Below are 23,219 nucleotides of genomic sequence, written 5' to 3' on the forward strand. Positions count from 1 at the left end.
CAAGAGACTGGCACTGATCCCACAAGTAACACACCCACAAATCCTATCTAGTTCACAGCTGAGGAAGCCATTTGCACTAAGCAATGTTAGAAGTTACAACACATAATGAAATACAGCAAGTTAAGGAACTTATTCGTTAACTGCATTTTTGTGAGACAGCTATGCAGCTGCTTAAGCAGAGCCCTAAGACCTAAAGTGCTTCCAGAAAGGAAACATGCAAATATCTATAGGAAAGGCCTGTTCCACGTTGTGTTGAAAGAAATGAGATGACTTAAGTGAAAATGGCAAGCATGGATCAGTAGGTATTACAGGAACTCATCATGCACTGGACTTCAGGTACAATTAAAATTGAGACTACACATGAGCACTGGCTTGTGAAAATTTGTTCCTTTTGCTCTAAAAAAAATTCTTTCTTGAATACTCTTTGGGCTGAGACTGGACAAGTGCTTTCAATGTTTCTCATTGATTTTTCAAGAAGTTTCAGAATTTGCAAATTCTTGTTCTCCCTTATTATCTGCAAACCCATATAACTGTTGGCATGAAAGGTAAGTTTAGTCTAACCTCAGTTTACAGAAACAGGAAGCAATGACAAGCCTTAGCCATAATATTTAACTCTGGACACACTGAGTATGCTGATGGGGGCAGTGATGGGAAGAAGGATTCATTTTCAAAACCTCATTCTATGGAGGTAAATTCCCTGTGCTGCTTTACTAACAACAAGCATCAGTATCTGCTGGTGGTAATTTTGTGTCGAAGACTTTAACAGTTCTGTGAAACAAAAGAGGAAGTGTAAAGGGCACAGACCTACCCTGAATTTCTCCTTGTGGATCTTTGTAGTACCACTTCTGCATGGCTTCATGGAACAATGGCATAGAGGAACCCTTTGCTCTGTGCTCTTGAATTTTTGCTGCTAGTCTTTCATCATCAACAGCACTGTCCTGCAGATACGCCACCATTTTCTCTGCTTGCTGCAGAAGACATCAAAACCACCAAGGAATACAAGAGTTAGTTGTGTGCTGAGAAACTGAGATTCCAAAATGACCGTGCTAAATATTACAAGCTTGTACTACCAAGTGCTCAGGAACGATGAACTACAGGCAACTCAAGGACTGGTGTAACAGCACCAGAAACCCTTAGCTCAGTCTGCCACCTTGTCAGAATCATGAATAAGCATAGTTTGCATGCTTAAAGGTTTAGCGTATCTACAAGGTCCAACAAAATATCATCATGAAGAACAAAACACGTATGGAAGTGACAGCATAGAATACGCTCTGCTTCCTGGCAGTCACCAAACTTCCACAAATGGAGTTGGCACTTGGCTTACTATTTTTTTGTATGCACATCAAGCATACCATTTTGTAGTTTAAAACAAATGATAAAGCTAATTGACAATATCCACAAGCCCTGGAACCTGTAGCTCTTGATCACTGGGTACAATGCTGTTAACTCAAAATTACTACCGCAACCTTGAATTCTCCGAGAAAATCACAGAGGGAAGAAATATTGCTTCAGAATGCATTGCAGACTGTAAAATTTTATCTGCAGTTTTGTTTTTACACACTTCAAGTATTTCTTGTATTCCACATTCCTCCAGTCTCGTGATTGTTAACAAAGGAATTTGAGAAGTTTTACCTGCTCTAGGTGTTTGAGGCCCTCTTCATCATCTGGGTCAGTGGGAATGTTGCCCATGCCTGGAGCAGCTGTGACAGGTGTCTGAACTGGTCGCAGAGCAGGATTTGAATTGGAAACAGGAGGAGAAAGATGAGCAGGAGAAGCTGTGTCTGCAGAAATCTGTGGCAAAGGTTGAGCAGCAGAAGCCAAATCTAAAGAAAATTGTTAAGGTTAGTTCAATATTTTTTAACATAAGTGAGAACAACTTTTAGGAACTTACTGTAGAAAGACTTCAACAGCCCAAAATTAGCACCAAAGCAGGAGTATTTTCACATCTTCCTGTAAGTGACTGCACAGTGGTACCCTTATACTGCACAGGCACCCAAGCCTTTAAGGAACAAGCAGTTTAGTTCTAACAAATGCAGTACTCAGCACAGATCAGCATATCCTGTTCCTTGGCCACACACATTTGTCTAGGCTGCTCTGATCTACCACAACAGGGCACAGTGGCAATTAGCTTGTGTTTCACTGGACTGCATTGCAATTTGAAGTATAGGTGGGTGCACTGCAAGCATCCGAATTGGCATTTCCACTAAATCCTATTTGTATTTGTTTATAGACCAGCTGGTGAATTCTAGATTTTCATCACTATAACCCAATCCTTAAGGAAGGCTTGTAAAATCACAATGAGTAACAGAAAGCTAATGAATTAATCAATTTTATTACCTTCCCCTCTATTGGACATTTTGGCTGGTGGTGTGTTCTCTGTTCGATTCTCTTTATCTTCTGCTTTTTCTGTTCTTTCTGGGACAGACTCCTCTTTCCTTTCAAAAAGGCTTGTCTGTAGCGAGTCCTGTGGCTGGGATTTTGGTGGGGTATCTGACCTGGCAGCTGGCGAGGATGTTTGGGCTGCTTCTTCTGCTGCTTCTGTAATATTGCATGGTTCTACTTAACTGAATTAACAGAAATTCTAAACTGTAGCACAGAACACATGTGAGAGAAGTCTGCCTTACCTGCCACTATTCTATCTGTTTTCTCTCCCTCTTTCTTAGTGGTCTTTTCATGATCTTTGGCTTCTTCATTGTGGCTTCCTTCAGAGTCAGATCTTTCTTCCCCTTCCTCCACAGGTCGGAAGTCCATTTCCTGTTCCTCTGGGATTGGCTCCTTCTGTACCTTCTACGAAGTAAACAAGCATCCATAATCCATTCGCTTCAGGTGAAGCGAACACCCAAGACAGCTTTTTTTTTTTTTTTTTTTTTTTTACCTTTAAAGAGAGAAATGCTCCAGAGGAGTCAAATGTTCCCATTTCTTCTTCTGCATCTTCTAAGCACCACTCAGGGAGGCTGTCCCTGTCATCATCCATGCTGCCACTCCCACACCGCACTCGTCGATAACCCCGTTCATCATCTCGTTCCCGGAAATCAAATTCAAACCTCCGTCGTCGCTCCATGTGCTCTCGCCAGCCTGCAGAACGAGGGCCATCTAAGGTGGGGGGAAAGTAACTTTACAAGACAGTCTCGGGGGTACTAGCTTACTTGGAATGGGTGGATGGTGACAAATAGTGACAAGTTCAGAAAGCCACTATGGGGTACAAGCCACATGTAAAGCAGCATCTTAAAGGGACAAGGGAAAGAAGAGGACAAACTTACCAATAAGGAGGAGACTCAAACATTGTACATCCCCACACTATAAATAGTATTATGACCATTAAAAGCACCACATGAGGCTAAAAAAGGTGGGCTACATCATCTACAATATGCTGGATAAGAGTAAGGCACACACTGGTTGCTGATTGAGTTTATCAACCTCCTTCTACAAGCCAGTATTGGCTTAAATATGTAAGATGTTACGTTTTCTTCTACACCCTGAGTAAACCACCCATGCTGTTTTCCTCTAGCCCTCAGAGAGGACTTTGTGCATATGCATGGAAAAGACGACTGATGACTGTTCAAGTCTCTCTGAAGGAACTAAATCTCCTGAATGGTAATTTTCAGTCATGGAACTTGGAATGATAATACATAAGGGAAAGAGAAAAACTTTCCAAATTCAAGCACAACTTTAATTCAATTCTAATATATTCAGAAGACATCTTCATTCAGCCAAGCTTAACAAAATCATCTGACTGTAATATTGCTAACTTTATGCTGGAAAGAACCTTCAGCCAAAGAAAACAAATTGGGAGCAAAAGCATTGTAAACAACTTTCAAAGCTCTTCATCCACTAGAAGCTATTTTTACCAGAAAGGTACAAAGTAGAAATGAATACGTTTTCAGTTTTTAGTGCTTTAAATGGTGGCTGCATTCTATTCTGGAAGAAGTCATAGATTTTGTGCAGTCAGTGGAAATCAGCATTTAGTCTCACTGTGTATCAAATGGTTCGCAGAAAGATTAAAAAAACATCCTCCATTCTGTTTGTTTCATATGAATGAGGCAAGTTCCTACAAAACACCCTAAAGTATTAAAATTAACCATGCAAAAAATCCACCTTTGTCTCACAAGAAACATAATAACATGACCCTCTGCAAATACTGAGAATTTTAATATTACGTTTTATCAAGGAAACATGAAAGGTTACACTTCAACAGAGCCTTTGCTATATTGTATGTGCTTATTTGTATGTATTTTGTATACAATATAGCTTAATCTAGTTACACCTTTAAAAAAAAATCAACATCTTGGTTATGTGAAACTCAGTGTTCTGAGGCAAGCCTTTTCATGTCATTAATAAGTAATGAACAGTAAGCTTGCACTTACTTCATCTGCGTGCTTTTAAATAGTTCTTAGCATCTCCTAGGCTTCTTATGTCAGTGTCCTGTTCATCAATAACTACTCAGAAGACGTGCAAGAAAAAATGAAGGCTCACTGAAGATGCACTGCTGGAATAAGTATTCCAGGGAGCCCAAGTAATAACCTTTTCATGCATTGTCTTCCAAAAAGAATGCCAGCATCATGCTCCATTCCCCTCTGCTTGCAGCTCAACCTTTGAAAAGCCTTTCAAAAATAAAAAAGAGCAGCAACCGTAAAAATATCTTTATGAAATTACAGGTTAAGGACTCTCTAAAATGCTTGAAGACGTAAGATCTTAGTAGAGCTGCTTCAGAGAACACACAAATCTTATCAGGGAAATTTTGGGCAAGAGATCATTCATATTCCTTCAGAATGACTTGGTAAAAAACACAAATACATCATTCACTAGTTTTGAGACCAAAAAAAGGTTTGTATCTGTATCTGATAAAATGGACTTGCTCTGCAAATTTCAAGGGCAATCACTGTATGAATACAGTAACTAGAACAGGAGAAATAAGGGACATTTTAGGTAGGCCATCACTAAATCATTAAAAAAAGGATGGAATTTAAAGCTATGGTCACATTCCTCTTACAGATAGTAAACCCAGTTAAACAATCCTTTCAAGATCTATGATAAGAGTGGTACCAGGTTTACTCAGCACAACTAGCAAAACAACTTTTCCATTGTAAAAAAAAAAAAAAAAACAAAAAAACAAGGAAAGAAAACTTCACATCGGACTTTTAGCAATAGTGCACAGGCAGCAGCAGAAAAAAGCAGAAAACCCTATAAGCTCTGACTGGAAAAGCCTGGTAATGCAATCCAGACCATTTTCATGCTGCAAAAATAGACAAGTTTACATCCTTCTGCATTATGTGGCAGAGGGTAGAAAACAGTGTTGGGTTCATCTATTTTTATAAGTCAGGCAGATTCCTTTCTTCACTTTACTACCAATATTCATAATTTTGCTCACTTGTAATTAAGTGTAGCCATCTAAGAAGGGAACAGTTTAAACATAGCACAGACACATAACAGATTTCTTCCAGTACGTCAAGGGACTTAGATTTAGATTCAACTAAAACCACAGGATCTAGAATATCATGCTTATGGACACACGACTGTTGAAGCAGTCTTAGTCCATCCTCTTGACCCTTTGTGCCTATGAAAAAAAGCATAAATGAACAGATTTAGGTCAGCCATCCTGCTGTAAACACAGCTGAAAGACCAAGAGGAATTCACAAGCTGGAAAAACAGCAGCCTGTGGGAATTTAGGCACTCTGTTTAACAAGAGAAGATGATAAACTCAGGCGTGACAACTGCTACGCTCTTCTAAACTGTTCTCACCCCAAGTAAAAATCAAACAGCACACAATCACCTAGGTAGCACACAGAGCCACGTCAAAGGAAGGTCCAACTAGACAGATGACAGTGACAGTCTGAGAAGACGAGTATCGATTTTTGGCAAGACACATCATCAGTACTATTATCTAACAGCAGAAAAAGTACAAAGAAGTAGTTTAAGCTACACCAATTTGAGTTAAATTCACTGTTTACTGCAAGGGTGCAATTAGAACTGTTTTGATGGTCCTGGAGCTCCTGTTAACAGGAAAACTGAGATACAACTCTGACCAAAGGTAAGAGACTAGCTATCAGCTCAGTTCTCTTCCATCTCAAAATGAGCAACTTCTCTGCGGGTTATCAAAATTAAGAGGTATAATAAGAAGTCTGTCATACGAAAATTAACTTGTAATTTAAGTTAGCTGTCCACTACAGCAGAAATTCAAATAAGCAGTACTATTCCCAATGATGGAATTAAGATTAATTTTCAAAACCTTCCTCAGAACATCTTCCAAAAAAGAGTTCAAACGATGAATGAACTTGTGAACTTCAAGGTCTCTGTGCTTCCTTTTAAGCTAAAGCATGCAGGCTTGCACTCTCAAAATACTCCACTCCCGGGTAACATGCTACATCTGATCATCATGAGGTACTATCCTAGCTGGCTTTATATCTGAACTGCATAACAAAGTAGCAGTGTCTAACAAACAATCATGACCAAACAGTGGGGAAAAGAAAATGACCTCCTTCAAGATCTGCCCTTTAGCCCTGCTCTAAATAGAAAGCATCTGATAATACATCTACCCTTGGGCTCACTGCTAAATTTTAGTACAAGCCAACATTTGTTTGAGGGCAGAGCAGAACATGGCTGTGGACAGGATTAGAAATAGAGGTAACGGTTGCTTGCGTTGTAGAACTCTTAAGTCCTTTGGGATGTTCATAAGGGTTATAAATGCCATTGTGAGAGCAAATGTGACCCTTTATTTAAAAATAAAATTAAAGAGAACAATCATCCACCTCAGCCACAGAAGTGTCTCATGTTTCCCTTGTTTCCCTACGAAGGTGTAACAGCAGGAGAGCCACAATCCTCCCTTGGTTCCTCAGAAGCCTTGTGTAAACCAGAGATACTCCAAACCAAGATCCCTCAAGAGGCATAGTTGGCTAGCAGCACCTTGTCCTAGCAGCAGAAAAAAGCATTGTTTCAGCTCAACTCTCCTGCAACTCTGGCAAGCAAGTGAACCAGACTGACCTCGTCAGGCCAGGAAGAGGGACAGCAGCACCAAAGAGACGCCTGAAATTTAACAAGAGATGAGACATCCTTGTAACTACCTACAAGAGGTACAAGAGCAACTTATTCTGAGACCTTCCAAGAATGCCTGTTGGTATTGCAAGCACCTTTTGAGAACCAGAAAGACATGAATAACCTGAATGGTTTAATATCAGCATTACTCCATAATCTTAGATACGCTCCCTAACAAGCGTAACTCCTCTCCCCCCAGCACTACCACCACAGAATAACAGTACTATGAAAACATGTTCCAGGTGTCTGAAATCACAACAGGGGCAAGCACATACCTGAAAAACATTGCTTCCTTAAATATATTAGGGCACTCAAGGCATTAAAAAGGAAAGAAAATGCTAGTAGTTTTGTTCTCACTAATGGTTTTGTGATCTGGAGCCCCATGTAGGCTGACACAATATGTAGCTCTTTACTGTGAGGCAGTGGCACAGACTGCCCAGAGAAGCTGAGGATGCCCCACTCCTGGAAGCGCTTGAGGCCAGGCTGGATGGGGCCCTGGGCAGCCTGGGCTGGCGGGAGGCATCCCTGCCCAAGGCAGGGGGCTGGAACTACACGGTCTTTGTGGTCCTTTCCAACCCAAGCCATCCTATAATTCTATAATTCTGTGTTCCTAATGACCAGAACTACAAGAACCTTACCTGTTTTTGGCCCAAGTCTTAGCCATCTTCTTTCCTCTCTACTTCACCCAGGCCCTAATTCACCCGCTACCCTTTCTCCAATAACCATGGCTGTATTTTTACCCCAGATCTCCTCTCACCTGGACTGTGAGGACGCCACCTCTCACCATCCCTCCGTGACCCAGCCAGACGCCAGCCTCCTTCATCATCTTCCCCATTTTGTTCCTCCCTGAAGATGCGCCAGTTCTCGCTCTCAGAGCGTATAAACTCGTGTTTCCTCCCCGTTGCTGCTGTCCCACCTTCCTCAAAATTCGGTCTCACTGCAAAGAAAACACGTAAGTGAACATGCATCCAGTCTAGAAAAATGCATCCAGCCTTCAGGTATCTAGAAACAAATTTTTTCATCTTGCTCCAGACAGAAAGCACCAGGAGGGGTGACAGGAGTCTAACAGAAGAATGGAAGTTTACAGAAAGGAATGTCTGGCAGGAAGACAGATTTAGTAAATTCCTCCACATCGTAATGTACCTTGGGATGGAAAAACTGAGCAAAAGAGTGTGGATACACATATAAAAAATACACAGAAGAAAGCAACATATACAAGCAATTCTAACATGGATAGGAATGGCAAAAGAAAAGATGGCAGATTGAGAGACAGAGGGAAATATAAAAGGTAAGAAACCAGAGCATGCAGAAAGAATAAACCACTGTATCATGAGAAGACTCATGCTAAAGAAAAGTGAGGATACAGTTAAAACTGTAAACATTACACACGTTTTACGTAAACCAAAAATATTTTCTACTTGCATATTAAAAAGAATGTGAGCTATGTTATTTAATCCAGTAAAACGTACTTCATTCTTGCAAAATTTTAGGAAGGACTGAAAATCTAAAGTAGCATTAAGGATTAAACAAAGTGTTTTACACAGTTATATACATTTACATGGTAGTGTTAACATTACCCCGTGAATACATCTTCTGGAGAGCTTAGATCAGTATGTTAACACAAGTAACTATGCTCAAGCTTAATGAAGAGCCTGCCAAAAGTTTAGGAGATTGGATAGTCTTTTAGTTCCTCATTTACACTACGGTTTGTTTAATATGAAACAAACGTCTCAGGTATTTAACGAAGAGCAACACTGTCACAAAAGGATGATATAGGTCGCTTTTGTGAACAGAATTCACATTATATGCCAGTAATTTTGAGCTAGACACTGCTGCTCTTACAGTTGACTCTTCCTGATGAGGAGCCACTACTGCTGAAATAAACAGTAGTGCTAACTTCAGGACGTATGGATCATGTATTTCTTCAAGTCTGTGTAGCACCAGAATTTTCACAGGAACCATGATGTCACTTGACTGATAGCACTGACCAGTGCTAATTTGAAATATTTAAAAAACAAACAAAAAATAAGTATTCAAATACCAGAGAAAGGTACACTGAGTTTTCCTTAGGTCTTACAACCCAGAAATAAAATATAATATGTAATATAAAGATTGTATAATACACCTGCTTGCTTAAGACAGGAAAAAAATGACTGCATTAAATGTTTCCTACTGCAGGAATCTTAAGTGACATTTTAAATAATTTAATTTAGGAAGGGCCAGAAATTGTTCACTCATTTTTTCCATTAACTGAAAAAGCTGCATGTGAAGAACAGGAAATACAGAGAACCTAAAATGCTATGGCTTACAGAGTGTCCATTTAGAAGAATTCAGAAATTTTTCATATATAACGATATTGCATTCTGGAGACAGAAAACAAAACACTGCCTTTGGACCTTGCAGTATGCTTGAAAATAACCAACAACCCTTCTCCACCATCTCAAAACACTGACAGAAAAACCCTTTTCCTTTCTTCAGATCAAAGTTCTCACAGTAAACCCTTTCAGGGAGAGGCTGTGTTGGAAGAGTACAGGTGAAACTAAATCAGAGCACAACCCCAAGATGTTTCCAGTTTCTTCCAGCTTCCCACATTCCAGGTTCACACAAAATACTTTCCTAACTGTTACAAGAACAAGTTTCTAGAAGAATTTATTTATTAAGGTTGTGTGGCCTTGACCTAGCAAGTAAACAGGAGAGGCAGGAAACACCCCAACAATTGAAGACACAAGAATTCTTCCCACCCTGATAGTCACCCAATGACCTCAGAAAGGTAACTGGCACACACTCTTATGTTGTTTCTGTGTAAAGGAAAGGTTAAAAAGTACATGGGCTAATTTGAACTATACCATCAGTATCAACAGGCAGTCTCAGCTATGAAGCTGAATATAACCCAGATACACATTTCCTTCAGCGTCGGGAACGCCTGCCTAAAGAAAACCTCTGCACTTGCTGTGCTCTGAGAACAAAGTTTTTATAACAGTGTATTAGGAAGTCTTTACTGAATAGAAAACACAACAGCAGAGCCCAACTGTCTGAAAGCAAAATACACAGAGATCATCAATAGAGCAGCCCAGGAGAGAACTGCAATCCAAGAGATCGGGTGAGACTAAGAAACAGAGGATAAAGGATATGGCTCATTCTTTCTCTGAATTTTTGGGAAAAAAGGAACATTTAATACATTTTATTCTGCAGCACACGACACAAGCTTGTTTTTCCTCACGGAGGGTTACCAACAGAAAAGTTATTCAATTAGCTATTTTCAGTCTTGAAAGTCTTACTTTTAAAGACATCTATTCTTTTCAGAAGAATTCACAGCTATTACCTGACACTCATTTAACGCAACATTAATTTAGGAAGTTATAAGAGATCCTACCAATTAAGAAAAAAAATCATTTCAGCATTATATGTTTGTGAGGATGGCATCACCTGTGATTCTAAAAACCTTTTTAAGCAAAGCAGCACTCCAGTGTGTTACATCAGGTAACACAACATACTTCTGTGAAAACAAGGAAAATGCAGTGTATCGGGACATACTTACGTTTCCTGGTACCGAGACACCACAGCAAGCAATATTCAAAGACAGCAAGATATGTGCCAAGACAGATCAGTCTATACGTGATATTGAACATGACCAAACAAGAAACCAGCTCTGTACCAAGTGCTACTATATTGCCTTTGCAAACTGTTCCTAGATCTGAGAACACTCATTTCAGCTGAAATGACTTAGTTTACAGAGTCAGAATTTGGCAATGTTTTAAGGGTGAAAAAACTAAAATGCAATCTATGGTTTTGCTTTGGACTAATTGACTGGACTTCCTGATGAGAAGGAGCAGTAAAAGGGCACCTCTGTTCAAGTCTGTCACAAAGCCAGCAATGGTGTTTACAGAAAACTTCAGATAGAGCCCAGTGGTATTCAGCCAAAAAAAAGCCTACAGCTGTGCAGCATGGAGTGGAAGGGAGACTAACCATGAAGAGCAGGACTGGGATGTGGGGACAATCCCACAGCAACATGTTCACACAGAGAACTTACTGCCATAACAGCAAGTAACTGACATTCCCCATGCTGTCCTGCCACATTTCCTACGACATGCTCAGTGTTCAGAGAGAAAAGGCAGGAAAGCAATTATGGCAGTGACGCCATTTCCTCTGAACAGGGGAAAAACTAGCTGAGTCTACTGAGTACTTGAATTTTCATCTACTCTTTCTGCTACACACTACACAGTTCCACAAGAATAGGACATAGGATAAAAAGAATCTTTTGCAGTTTGTGTTTTTAAAAGCATTCATGTAACTTTGCCTAGATTATTATGTAGCTCAATTTATAGAAGCAAAACCCAAGTGGCCTTAAGATAACAATTCCAAAGATGTGCCACCTTCTCATTTGGACAACACCTGACGTGCTGGGGACAATACAGGAACAGATACATAGTGATAGTGACTCACTTGGAGCCAAATCAAGTAACAAATTTGGAATTCTGATGCCAGTTTTTCATTCCGTATTTTCTCTCCCTCCATAAATTCTCAATCCCAACAGCAGGTCTCAAAAGCATACCATTCAAATATCACTCAATTTTTTTCACTAAGACCATCATTAGCCACTGGCACAGGTATGCGTGAGCCACTAAATTGACATTAACAGAAGACTTGAGTTCTGTAACGCACACCTGGAAATAACAATACTATAGCTATTTCATCTGCTGTACGATCACCTTGTTTTCAAGATATTCAGTTGAATCATGTTAGAAGACATTCAACTGGACATAAGCTTTCTACAGTGCAAAACACGATTTTAAGAAAATGCTTCTTTAAAAAAAAAATGCCCACATCACCCTACTGGTGAATAAGAGGCCTTCTTCAGAGGAAGTCTGATTTGCTGGAGTATAGAGGGAAGAGTCAAGGGCAGATCACATCACATTGTCCTAGCTGCTTACTGACATGGTGGGAATACATTATTTTCAGTGCTTCTGAAGGTCACACCATGCCTATCACCATTTTCAGTGCTGTGCCTGAACATGTATTAAAAATGTTCCATGCTAATGAAGCAAAGTATTAATGTTTTGCAATTTAGGGTTGGGGGAAGGTTAAAGAAAAAACGAGGGAGGATTTTGTTTCCTAAGCAGGAAAGTCTACATTAATAATTTTCCCAGCAGGCCTTCAGTAGTTTTACTGCAAACAACCACAGCCTTTGTTTCTCAGATCCTCTTACATCTGACGTTCGATCAAAGCTCTCACATCAGCAGCTCACAAAGGGGGGAAAAAAGTGTGAACTACAACTGCATTACAATGTTGTCCTCAGAGTCAGGTTTAGTACTGCAGCATGATGGCCACTCCACGCCTTCCTTCAGCTAAAACATCTTCCTTAGAACTCTTCCGGCTTGTTCCAATTTAAGTGAGAGAGAGAGAAAAGCTGAAGTGAAAATGGTTTCACTTGCTACATGGAATCAGTTTCACCACATCTTTAAAGGCAGCAACTTACCTAATCTGTATTGTTTCATTCCCGGGCTTTAGCAAAATCCTGTGATTAATTCCATGTTTTCACAAAGGAGCAATGTGGAGGTGGAACAGAAGTGGCCAGATCTACATCTTCTGACTAGCATTAAAGCCACATACACACAGTTCAGCAACACCCTCTGGAGACCACAGGCTATACTATTTGCTGCAGCCTCTGCCTTTTTTTAAAAAACAAACAAAAGAAACAAATGCTGACACTCAGGAGCTTGGGACTTAATTAGAAGAGGAAGCAGCAATGAAACTGTTTCCCTTTTCACGTCAACAAACAGTAGTTGACACTGGTTAGGAAGAAACCATCACAGAACAGTTTGTATTTTAGAGCAGCAACATCAGAGCTTTTTCCACTCAGATTTTCCAGAGGAATTTTGGCCTTCTGAACTTTCAAGTAAAACTTTTAAGAATATACAAACCTAAATAATGATCTTGATTAAGGAGGGGAGAGGAAAATGCACCCCTTCTCCAAGTAATGGTTTGAGGGTTTCTCCTTGGCTGCTAAGGGTTTGTGTTGGGTAAAGAAATGCTCCTAACAAACCAGCATTCTTTTCCACATGATCAGAGCTAACTGGCCCCCCTGCAGGCAAAGTGACCAATCGAATCAGCTTCAGATGAAAACCAACCCCCCTGCATTATAAACAGAGGAAGGAGACATACAAACCCCCTTTTTTCCCGTCCTTTTCATTTTCTTTATTTTTTAGAAGGAGATCTCTACCAACCACTTGTAGGAAGTTTCTTGCCAGCACTGGCCCAGTCCCTTCTCTGGAGCCCAGGTGTTCCCCTTCTCCTGCATACAGGCAAACCCTTCAAAGACTGGTAAGTACACAAAACTTTTTTTTTCCTATCATACATTTAGAATTTACTCTGTCATTGCATAATGAAAGAAACTGAAGTTGCTTCTCAGGGCACGGTTTTATTTCTAAAATAAAAAAACTTGCCAAATTACGTATCCAAAAAAATCTACTGAAAAAGAAAAAACTCTAAGATGACCATGGACATAACAGCACACAGCAAAACCGAAGTCACCATGCAATGCACTTTCAGAAGGCTTTCAAGATGAGAAGGATTGGTAAGACTCTGCACTGCTCTGCCAACAAGGGAGCACTGCAGCCTACTGCTAAGGTAGGCAGGTGTTATGCAGACAAGTGATAGAGGAACCTCTTCCTCCTCTTCTTGCTGTGTTCATCAACTCAGCATTTAACTGCAGTTCCATCATAAATTAAAAAAAATAAGCTCCATCTATTCAAGCCCACTTTTATAATTTCTAATTACATCTCATGTCTTTGATCACTTTCAGTCGCTGCATTCTGACTGTGCTTGTGAACATGGTGTTGTGAGCTAGCGCTGCTGCTTAGGGAACCACATACGAGCAAGTATGAATTCCCAAATCTTAGAAACTCAGTTGTTCTAGACAAGCCATTGGAAAGTGCGCATCACATAGTGCAGGACTGCTCTTCAAAACCAACTAGTTCCACAAAAATGAACAGCTGACTTCTACAGCCTTACATCAAGTAACATCCTCACTCAACTCTAAACTTACTCTATTATTGTCATTTTGTATTAAGTATTCTTGGTGAAGGATTCAATATATATTAGCATTTTAAAACCATGAAAGTGTTTAACCAGAGTAGTTTCAAGTTCTTCTGCTTTTCTAAAGGTGGCCAGACTAGTTGGCCTAATGTTTAGATGCTACTTCATAATAATTAAGGTTTGAACAGGCTATGTGAAAAAACATTATATAAATTGTACATTACAGATCTTCCCAAAAATCAAGTCTTTAAGAAATCTTCCTTTCTGTGCCATAAAGACATACTCTACTCACCCATCTTTTTTTTTTAGTGCATTCTGTAGTAAACAGTCATAGAATGTCATAAGAAAAAGTTCTCACATCCAATACTTTGTGGTATTTGTTTTGAAAAGCATGACTTGGGCTCAGCAAATTAAAGTTTGCATTTTTACTACTTCTTTATACATGTATCAAGTCCTGAAAATTTGCCTTAATTCTGTAAACCGCTCCGAAAAAAGGATTGTCACAAACTACTCTCATTCATCTACATGAAGTATAAGCTACAAAACCTAAAGGACAAACATGTTTGAAATGTTAACTATCCTACTAACAGCTGCAGCATAAACTTTCAATTAAAGTAGTTATACTAACCGAATTTCCTCCTATTTTAAGATTGTCCCCTAATGCAAACCGTATGATCCAGTCATGTTGTCAATACTGGGGGAAAAAAAAAAAAAAAAAACACTTTTCCTCATGCTAATATCAAAGCATCAAGGATTGCCAACCACTGGAAAAACAGTAATACTGAGATTTTAATAGCATCAAAGTGCCTTAAACTGGTAAACTTAAGTTTGTTCCTGTTGCAAAATCCAGAGGCAGTAACACATCTGAATGATCAAAGCTTACAGCAAGCAACTAGATGTTTAAATCTGAAACACGCACAAGATTACCTGGACCCAGGTCAAGTAAAGTGGGAATGTACACACTCTCGAAAGGGGCATGCCAGTATCACTTGGGTCCTAGTAAATCTTCAAATTCTGCTACACTTGAAAGCAGGTTTTACAGTTACTCTCAGCCAACAGCAGGTCCTCTTTACTGCTTTGCTGTTGTAATGGAGCAGCACACTGCCCCAAATCCCTTCCATCATCAATTGGAAGAGATTTGGTGAAGAGTGGAAGTTGGGCAGGTATGGTAACACTGTAAAAGTCTCTCCTGGACAAAGCTCCACATAGAGGTATTCAGGCTCCTTTAAAGGGTTGCCTGTGTAATAGGTGTACCAAGATAAAATCAGGCTGAAAGTGTCACTTTTCAGTGCCTTCACCTGGGAAGGCAAACAAAGAAAAATGAAGACTGCTACAAATGAGTTCCCACCAATCCTACTGGAGTTGTAACACCTGAACTCCTGCTGTCAAGAGAAAGGCTAAGTAAGGGATGCTTAAAAGATGAGGAAAGCATTGCAGTAGAATAAAGCCACAATAATACTTCAAAATTAGTGTCACAACACAGACGATCTCAATAAGAAAAGTGAAGTGCAGGAGGACAGGTCTGTTGGATCACAAATTTCAGAAATGCAAACAATATTATAGAGCTGTGAGACGAGATTATTATTACATATAAATCAGTGGCATGTCAAGTCAGGTTAGAACCTGTCTAACTGCTACGTGAAACTGTAGTACTCACCTTATCTTGATCTGTCTTACGAGATTGCATAAAAAAATCCAGAATGAGGAACATCGGTAGTAAAGTAAGAGGTTTAAAAACAAAACCAACTAAAAGAATTGCCAAACACCCTAGAGTTGGTGATAACCACTGATTTTTCAAAAGACTGGAAATTTTAGAAAGGATTAGGACTGGAAAGGATTAGCAACACTGAATCCAAGTTAAACACTGGTCAGCAGGTCAGGAGAAATTTAGACATCATATTTAACAGTTCCTGTCTTTCCACTGAGGGATTATCAGAAGGAACAAACCAAAGTCACAATTTCACAAGCCAGCAACAAGGAAAAGCCAAGCCAGACAAATAGCACAACATTAAGGTTAAAAGATGACATTAGAGAAACTTAGATTGGAAATTCTACGCATTTAGCAGTGAAAACATATTACCCAACAAACACTGCAGAAGTCAAGGTTGCCTATCTTTCCTAAAACATACACGCTTTCAAACTGGGGTTGATATGGGGATATCAAGGAGTATGCTGTGCAGTGGACTGGATCAGACCAGGTGTTCCAAACTGTACCTCCCAATTTTATTCATCAGTATTGGAGGAGAGGATATTTAAATTTTTGACTACAATGAACAAGCAATAAAGTATGCAGAAAACTGTAATTCTAGTTCAAATCTGAAGTCACATTTACTATTAAGTTGACTGTTTTTGCAAATTCAGAGGTCTGATCATGCAGCCTGAACAAGCTATTTCCCAAAAGGCAGCTGTTCTTTCACCTTTTGTTCTGAACCAACTGTATTGCTCTTGGAGCCTCTTTGCAGTTTCTTAGCAATTTTTCACCCCAAGAAGTTCAGACTTGTGGTCCTTCAAGTCATTAACAACTTCTGCAAAAAAAACAAGAACAATTTCTGAAGCAAAGCTTCCAATATTATCACTGCCATCTCATCAGCTACCTAATATTTTAAGCAGTCCTAAGCAAGAAAAATCAGAGGCCTGTATCAAATGAGGCCCGAGCAGTTACCTGGTTAACCTCACGGGCAATGCCCCTGCTCAGAGTTTAAAGGAGCACCAAGAAGGTACCACTGTAAAATGCAGTGCTGGAGACTAACAGAGGTTCTCTTTCCCAAGTACCTTTGAAATATCAGTAATCGATCTTCCTCCACAGAAAACATCCTAGAAAGCCTGATTATGAAGACTGACTAGAGTTTTTTTCAGAGCTTTAAGTGAACATTAAGTGATTAACCGCCACCCTAGAAAGCTCTTTAATCAACAAAATTGAGACACTACGATACTGACAGCATTTTGTGAGAGCGAAGTCCGCTGCTTTTGAGTATGTTACCTTAACATGGATACGTGGAAGATCTGAAGCGTAGCCAAGGAAACATATTACATTAAGTATGCTTTTCTTTTCCTCTTAACCTATTTAACACTGTAAATGAGGATTCTGTCAGCAACCAGTCAGTACCAGATTCACATTATCTTGGCGTATGTTTTACAAGCCCAAATTACATGGAGGCTATGAAGCAGATGCTGCCCTTCAAAATACCATGAGAATTTACACAGACTAGTTTGTTTTTTTTTTTTTCCAAGAACGTATGAGGTTGCACCCAGAGGCATTTTGTTCTGCAAGTGTTCTCCTCTATTCAAACAAGGGAGTGCTTCTTGTAAGCACTGATCACTCTAAGATAAAACCAAGGCACTGCCCGCAGTTCATTCCACACATGGTCCCCATCACACTTCTTATTTAAAGACAACCATTTTCCAGCTCCTTCAAGGCAGTGCTGTTCTATATCTTAGCATTAGGACTGTGCTTTACAGCCAAGTCACTAATCTTCTGGTACATGAAACATTTAAAGTTGTACTCGGGCTACTGTAAATTTCATAGCAACGCAGCAAGACTCGAAGTTATTTATTTAGAGAGCTATAGACTGACTACACCACAGATCAAATGCAGAAGAATATGGGGGGGAAGAGATGGGTTGTGTGCTATGGATTATAGACAGAATACACACACAGAAAGGAAAGTGGAAAAAATATCAGATTCCACTCAGGCCATCAGCTACCCTAACTGCTTTGACTACAGCATGGATAGTAGAAATATTTGAATGACTTTGAGTACCTACAGAAGGGAAAAAATGATACTACGTAAAGTAGTTGTGATGGTAATCCTCATACTTCAGTATGCATTAAGCATAAGGAGAAGCCAAAGAATGTTTTATAGTTACTTAAGTTTATTTTCAAGATGAAGTACACAGTCACGAAAACCACTGGTTTACAGGATCAAAGAACACATGACAGATGTGGACGACTTTCTTGGAAGTCTTTTCCAACCTTAATGAATCTATGGGGGTTGGATGTGGTGCTTAGGGACATGGTTTAGTGGGTGGTATCAGTGGTAGAGGGATCACTGGACCAGATGTTCTTGGAGGTCTTTTCCAACCTCTATGATTCTATGTCATGTTATACCTTTCATCAACTCATTCTGAAATTCAGGGTATTAAAATCTCATGTTTCAACATAAAACTAAGATGGCATTCTTGAGTTGGGGGGTGAATCCAATTCCTCTAGCCTGTACGTACACAAGTATTACACACTGAGATGGCTGCAATTCAGAAAAAGGTCAAAATTGATGAGAAATGTACAAATTTGATTAAACATACTATGTAAAACTATGACTTCCAGAACTTACATATGTTTTAAAAATCCTCCTCTATTCTGTCAACAATCATCCTCACAGCCATTTTTAAGTAGGTCATGCACATTATGTCTATTTTATATGGACCTGTATTTATTTTAATTGTACCACGTGAACATTAAATATTTAGTATTTATAAAATTTATGGATTTGGGTGGCCAGTGTCTTTTCAAAGATACTCAGCATCTCTGACAAGTTTGCTAAGTTTTGAGATATAAAATTAAACTATGAAGCCTAACACATAACATATGCAAGTATCCATTTTGCTTCCCAAATATCCAATTCTACTTTCAACCCCCTAATGCCCACACAACTGCTATCCTATTTTCCTTTCCTATTTGGACACAAAAATATACTGCCTTGACAGACTAAGTTTCAAAGTGTATCAGTGCATTTTCAGTATTGGTTTCCTGTTCCTTCTATCCTCTGCTCCCAGAAATTAACTCAAGACTCACAGAAACTGCTATGCCTTGAATGCTGTAATTCTACTTAGTGGTTACAGACGGCAGTCATTTCTTGAGCTAGAAAAGTCTGAATTGAAATCTGTTTTGGTAGAAGATTGGCAAATTACAGCATCCCCTAAAATACATAATCATGTTAGAAAACAGCAATATATATTTTCATAGTAGTATTGTTAATAGTATTCATAATAATATTGGTAAACTACTATACTCTGCTTTAGTTACAAAAATTAAACTGATCATTACAGAGCTGAACCAGTAAAAGACAGATCAATTACTTCTCAAATACTACGTGCCTAACTCCTTCCCCTCCTGCAAATAGTTAAAGCACGTGACTCAAATATAAATTTAGGAAGGTAAAGTATGCAAGTTTTACATAAATGACTAAGCAGGGAAAACTTGAAAAGTAGTCAGATTTTTAATCTTTTTTAGCAAAGTATTACCACAAACAGTGGTAAATTCCACTCCAAGCTCCTGATTTAATCTTCTCCGGATTGCAATGTATAAGCCCTCCTTTGTTGGCTGTGGTATTTCAACCCCTGCTGATGTGTCAAAAACTGTGAACATTAGGCAAAATACAAATAGGCTGCATTCTATCAGACTATTTTCCTTTTTTCTCTTTTCCAGAAGATGAGAACAGATATGATAGAGAGCAATAACACCAAATCCAGTGCTCCCCTCCTGACCCAAAGATACCTGAGGATGGTCACGAAGGATGGACACAGCACGCTCCAGATGGACGGTGCCCAAGGAAAAGGTCTGGCATACCTCCGAGATGCATGGGGAATATTAATGGACATGCGCTGGAGATGGATGATGCTTGTCTTTTCCGCTTCTTTTGTCATTCACTGGCTAGTCTTTGCAGTGCTTTGGTATGTGCTAGCCGAGATGAATGGGGACCTGGAGTTGGACCATGATTCTCCACCTGACAACCACACTATATGTGTCAAGTACATCACCAGTTTTACAGCTGCCTTCTCCTTCTCACTGGAGACACAACTCACTATTGGTTACGGCACTATGTTCCCAAGCGGGGACTGTCCTAGTGCTATTGCCCTGCTTGCAATACAGATGGTCCTGGGGCTCATGCTGGAAGCCTTCATCACAGGTAACCTTTCACATTCAATCTTTAGCTACAGTAGGTTTAATGAAGCCATTAAATAAATGAAGTCAGAAATAAATATCAGTGATATTTAAGAGAAAAAAGAGTTCAGATCAGTCACTAAAAGAATAATGAGATTTTAGCTATGTAATGTTAAATTTTTCGCTAAAAGGCATAAATTAGGTGGTAACAAGATTTGTATTAGAAAGTTCCACTATTCGTTGCTTGATACTTGTGGTAGCTCCCTACTTTACACTCTTAAATAACTTCTTATACCATGACCTCTCCATGAGGAGAGATTCTTCTCAATGGAATTAAAATGTATAAAGTCAATTTATTTTGATTAATAGTTATAAAGTTTATTTTTGTCTAGGTGAAGTATTTTTGATGAGATTTTTATTCATCTTTAACTCAATATCCCCCAGTACCCAATGTAACAAAAAAAATTAGGGTGACAGTCATTTGGAGATATTTTAAGTTTCTTAAAATAATTTTCAGGTTTAAAGTATTTCAGTAGCTTTAAATAAACAGGTTTACTGCACATGAAGAAATATCTTCTCCAGTGGTAGCTTGCCAAGATTACGTACTCTTGCTAATTATAGTACATAGTAAGAGAACAGCCTAAATTTTCAAACAACACAGGCTGACACTAGGAAGACCACATGCACTCAAGTCTGTTTTTGATTCTTTGGACTGCTTTACCTAGCTCAGTGACTGTAGCCAACCAACCCAGGCACAATGCTCATATTCACCACATTCCTTCCCACGACACAGGTGCTTTTGTGGCAAAGATTGCCCGACCGAAGAACCGGGCGTTCTCCATCCGTTTCACCCGCTCTGCTGTGGTGACACACATGGAGGGGAAGCCATACCTCATGTTCCAGGTGGCCAACACACGCTCCAGCCCGCTCATGAGTGTCCAGATTTCTGCTATTCTTTACCAAGAACAGGAGAATGGTCAGCTGCACCAAACTAGCATTGACTTCCACCTAGACAGCATTACTTCAGGCGAGTGCCCTTTTTTCACCTTTCCACTGACCTACTATCACTCTATCACTCCATCCAGCCCACTGGCTGCTCTCCTCCAAAGAGAGGCTGCTCACCATTTCGAGCTGGTCATCTTTCTGTCGGCTGTGCAGGAGGGTACTGGAGAAATGTGTCAAAGGAGGACATCCTACCTCCCCTCAGAAATCATGCTGTACCATCGTTTTGCTGCTGTGCTAGCCCGCAGTGCCAAAGGTGAGTATCAGATCAAGATGGAGAATTTTGACAAGACTATTCCTGAGTTCCCAGCTGTGGCTGACTCGAAGAGTCCCAAAAGGACTGCCAAGGAGATCCGCATCAACGGACAGCATGCTGACAGCTTCCAGCTCTCCGAGACTGGCCTCACAGAATAGATCGAACAGACTTGGAACTTTGTGCTTTTTTTTTTAATTATTACATTAAAATTTCAGGTCCCATTTACAACCATCCGTCCTTGGCTGCCACCATCTTTCTCATACTCCCATCATTCTAATTACAAGGTGATATGAAGAGCGAGGAGAACTGGTATGCCCATGTAAGCTGGGGAGAGACTGGATTAACCACCTAGAACAAAGTCAGGTACAAGAATCACAGTACTAATTCTGGGAAATTAAAGGAGCTACCTGCTGAATTCACCAGACTATGATTAAAGCTGCACTGACCCTGAAAAGGAGAGACCTCCAAAGCTAAACAAAGTCCTAATTGAACAGCTTGTGACACGAAGGACAGCAACAACAGAAAAAAAAAATCACTCTAAACCAATACGGGGTCATTCAGTAAATACGTTAGTACTGGGATAAGCAATTCAGTTGATCCGAGACCCTAATTTTTCTGTTCTTAACTCTTTGGGGATACGGGGTTATATCAGTTTTCAGATGGCTGAACTGACTCTTCAAAAGTACTGCCAATCTCTCATGGCAGTGAAAAGCACCCCTGCTGTGCTTGCTTGTTAGTTAAAATTGTAAATACTAACTGTAGTTCTTCATTCTTTCAAGTAAGAGGAGAACACATCATCTCAAGATAGGTCTATGAAGACGCTATTAAAAAATCTTGATGCATATGGCAAATGCTGCAGTGAATTTTTTTTTTTTTGCATTTGGAAACAATGAGTAAGTTATTTAGGAGTGGAAAACAAACTATTCTAAATGAGTTAATGTGCTCTTTCGAAAGGACAATAGATTTCATGTGTTCTCAGCTTTGTGCAGCTTGTCTCAAGTAGGTGTGACCCAGGAGGATACACTACGCCCACATGAGAAAGAGAACTGCATCCATTTATATTCCATGCTTTCATCAATACCTGCCTGTACACACAGCACAGAAGTATTTACAAAGACACTTGAATCAATTTTAAAATAAAAAATTAAAACAAACTGTACATGAGACTTCCGTATTTAAGTGCCTCGTAAGTCTACTGCAATTAAGACAATCTCAATAATTAAGACATTCTAAATAATTTAAAAAGCTAAAGCATGAATAATTATCCATCATTCTGTTTACAAACTCTTAACAAAAGCAATATCCATTATGATTTTTCATATCTGAACAGTCAAATTACAAAAAAAGTACAAGTTGTGTTTCAAAGGTAAAAGATACTTCTCAGAAACAAAGATGGCACAGATAACTTTCATTTACGAATCAAATACTCTACCAAACATGTTTCCTTTTTACTTAATCGGTCAACAGCAGGAAAAAAGAAAAAAAAAAAAAAAAAAAGGTCTGAAGCCATCTGTTGAGATACCATTAACTCAATTCTTCAAGCCTCAAAATTCATTTAATTGAAATGTATTCACAATGCAAAATAGCTGAGCAAAAAGCCACTTGGTCTTACGGTCCACACTTCCAAATCTCTATGATGTGATGACTGAAAATACAGCACAACTCTTCTGTGCCAGCAACTGCTGTAGTCACTACAGAGTCACCCTCTTCGGAAATGGAAACAGCAGCCCCAGAGAGCCATTTCACAAAGGGGGGAAGAAAGAGGCAGAGGGCCTGTGTCTTCAGTGCAATTCCACTCTCGTCCCAAATTTCTTTAAAAATTGCCTGCCTACATTCAAGATCTTAAGAGAGATCTGGTATCTGGTTTTATTACAGATATTCTCAAAGTCTTTCTTGGAATTTAGTTTTTACATGGAAGTACTCACAAACACTGTGGAGCTTACAGAGTAACATCATCATATTACATTGCCTTCATCCCTACTTTCCCATTGTTGACCCCACATGCAATTTAAAGATC

General features: G+C 39.5%; 2 protein-coding genes and 1 long non-coding RNA gene across 14 annotated transcripts in view; 2 read left to right on the forward strand and 1 right to left on the reverse strand.

The window, feature by feature from the left end:
- The window catches only part of GIGYF2 (GRB10 interacting GYF protein 2), a 78,659-nt gene that overhangs the window by 19,479 nt on the left and 35,961 nt on the right, over positions 1-23,219 (reverse strand). For 5 of the 11 annotated variants that reach the window (XM_084529318.1, XM_084529326.1, XM_084529321.1 and 2 more), the window contains 6 exons: positions 7,787-7,966; positions 2,876-3,093; positions 2,625-2,787; positions 2,338-2,556; positions 1,633-1,823; positions 809-968 (listed from right to left, as the gene is read on the reverse strand). In XM_084529318.1, the coding sequence (XP_084385444.1) occupies positions 809-968; positions 1,633-1,823; positions 2,338-2,556; positions 2,625-2,787; positions 2,876-3,093; positions 7,787-7,966 (1,131 nt within the window). The remainder of the gene's footprint in view (positions 1-808; positions 969-1,632; positions 1,824-2,337; positions 2,557-2,624; positions 2,788-2,875; positions 3,094-7,786; positions 7,967-23,219) is intronic. The other 6 variants (XM_084529327.1, XM_084529324.1, XM_084529322.1 and 3 more) reach the window with 3 other exon arrangements.
- LOC311441344 lies at positions 2,853-4,519 on the forward strand. Its single transcript, XR_014695891.1, has 2 exons — positions 2,853-4,348; positions 4,395-4,519. It is a non-coding gene; the product is annotated as an uncharacterized lncRNA (long non-coding RNA).
- KCNJ13 (potassium inwardly rectifying channel subfamily J member 13) lies at positions 9,229-21,543 on the forward strand. 2 transcript variants are annotated; one of them, XM_084529330.1, is made up of 3 exons: positions 9,229-13,350; positions 19,489-19,969; positions 20,738-21,543. In XM_084529330.1, exons 2-3 carry the CDS (start codon positions 19,492-19,494, stop codon positions 21,358-21,360), a joined length of 1,101 nt encoding a protein of 366 aa, XP_084385456.1. In that variant the 5' UTR covers positions 9,229-13,350; positions 19,489-19,491; the 3' UTR covers positions 21,361-21,543. The 2 variants fall into 2 exon arrangements, with proteins under 2 accessions (XP_084385456.1, XP_084385457.1); XM_084529331.1 differs by having other exon boundaries at positions 19,492-19,969.

The sequence above is a fragment of the Aythya ferina genome, assembly GCF_964211825.1.
Source record: "Aythya ferina genome assembly, chromosome: 9".
NCBI classification, from domain to species: domain Eukaryota; kingdom Metazoa; phylum Chordata; class Aves; order Anseriformes; family Anatidae; genus Aythya; species Aythya ferina.

Excerpts from the sequence above, each read along its gene's own strand:
- KCNJ13 (XM_084529330.1), top strand. The coding sequence starts at position 19,492 with ATGAGAACAGATATGATAGAGAGCAATAACACCAAATCCAGTGCTCCC. Across the intron at positions 19,970-20,737 it reads GCTGGAAGCCTTCATCACAG|GTGCTTTTGTGGCAAAGATT; the intron begins GTAACCTTTCAC and ends CCCACGACACAG.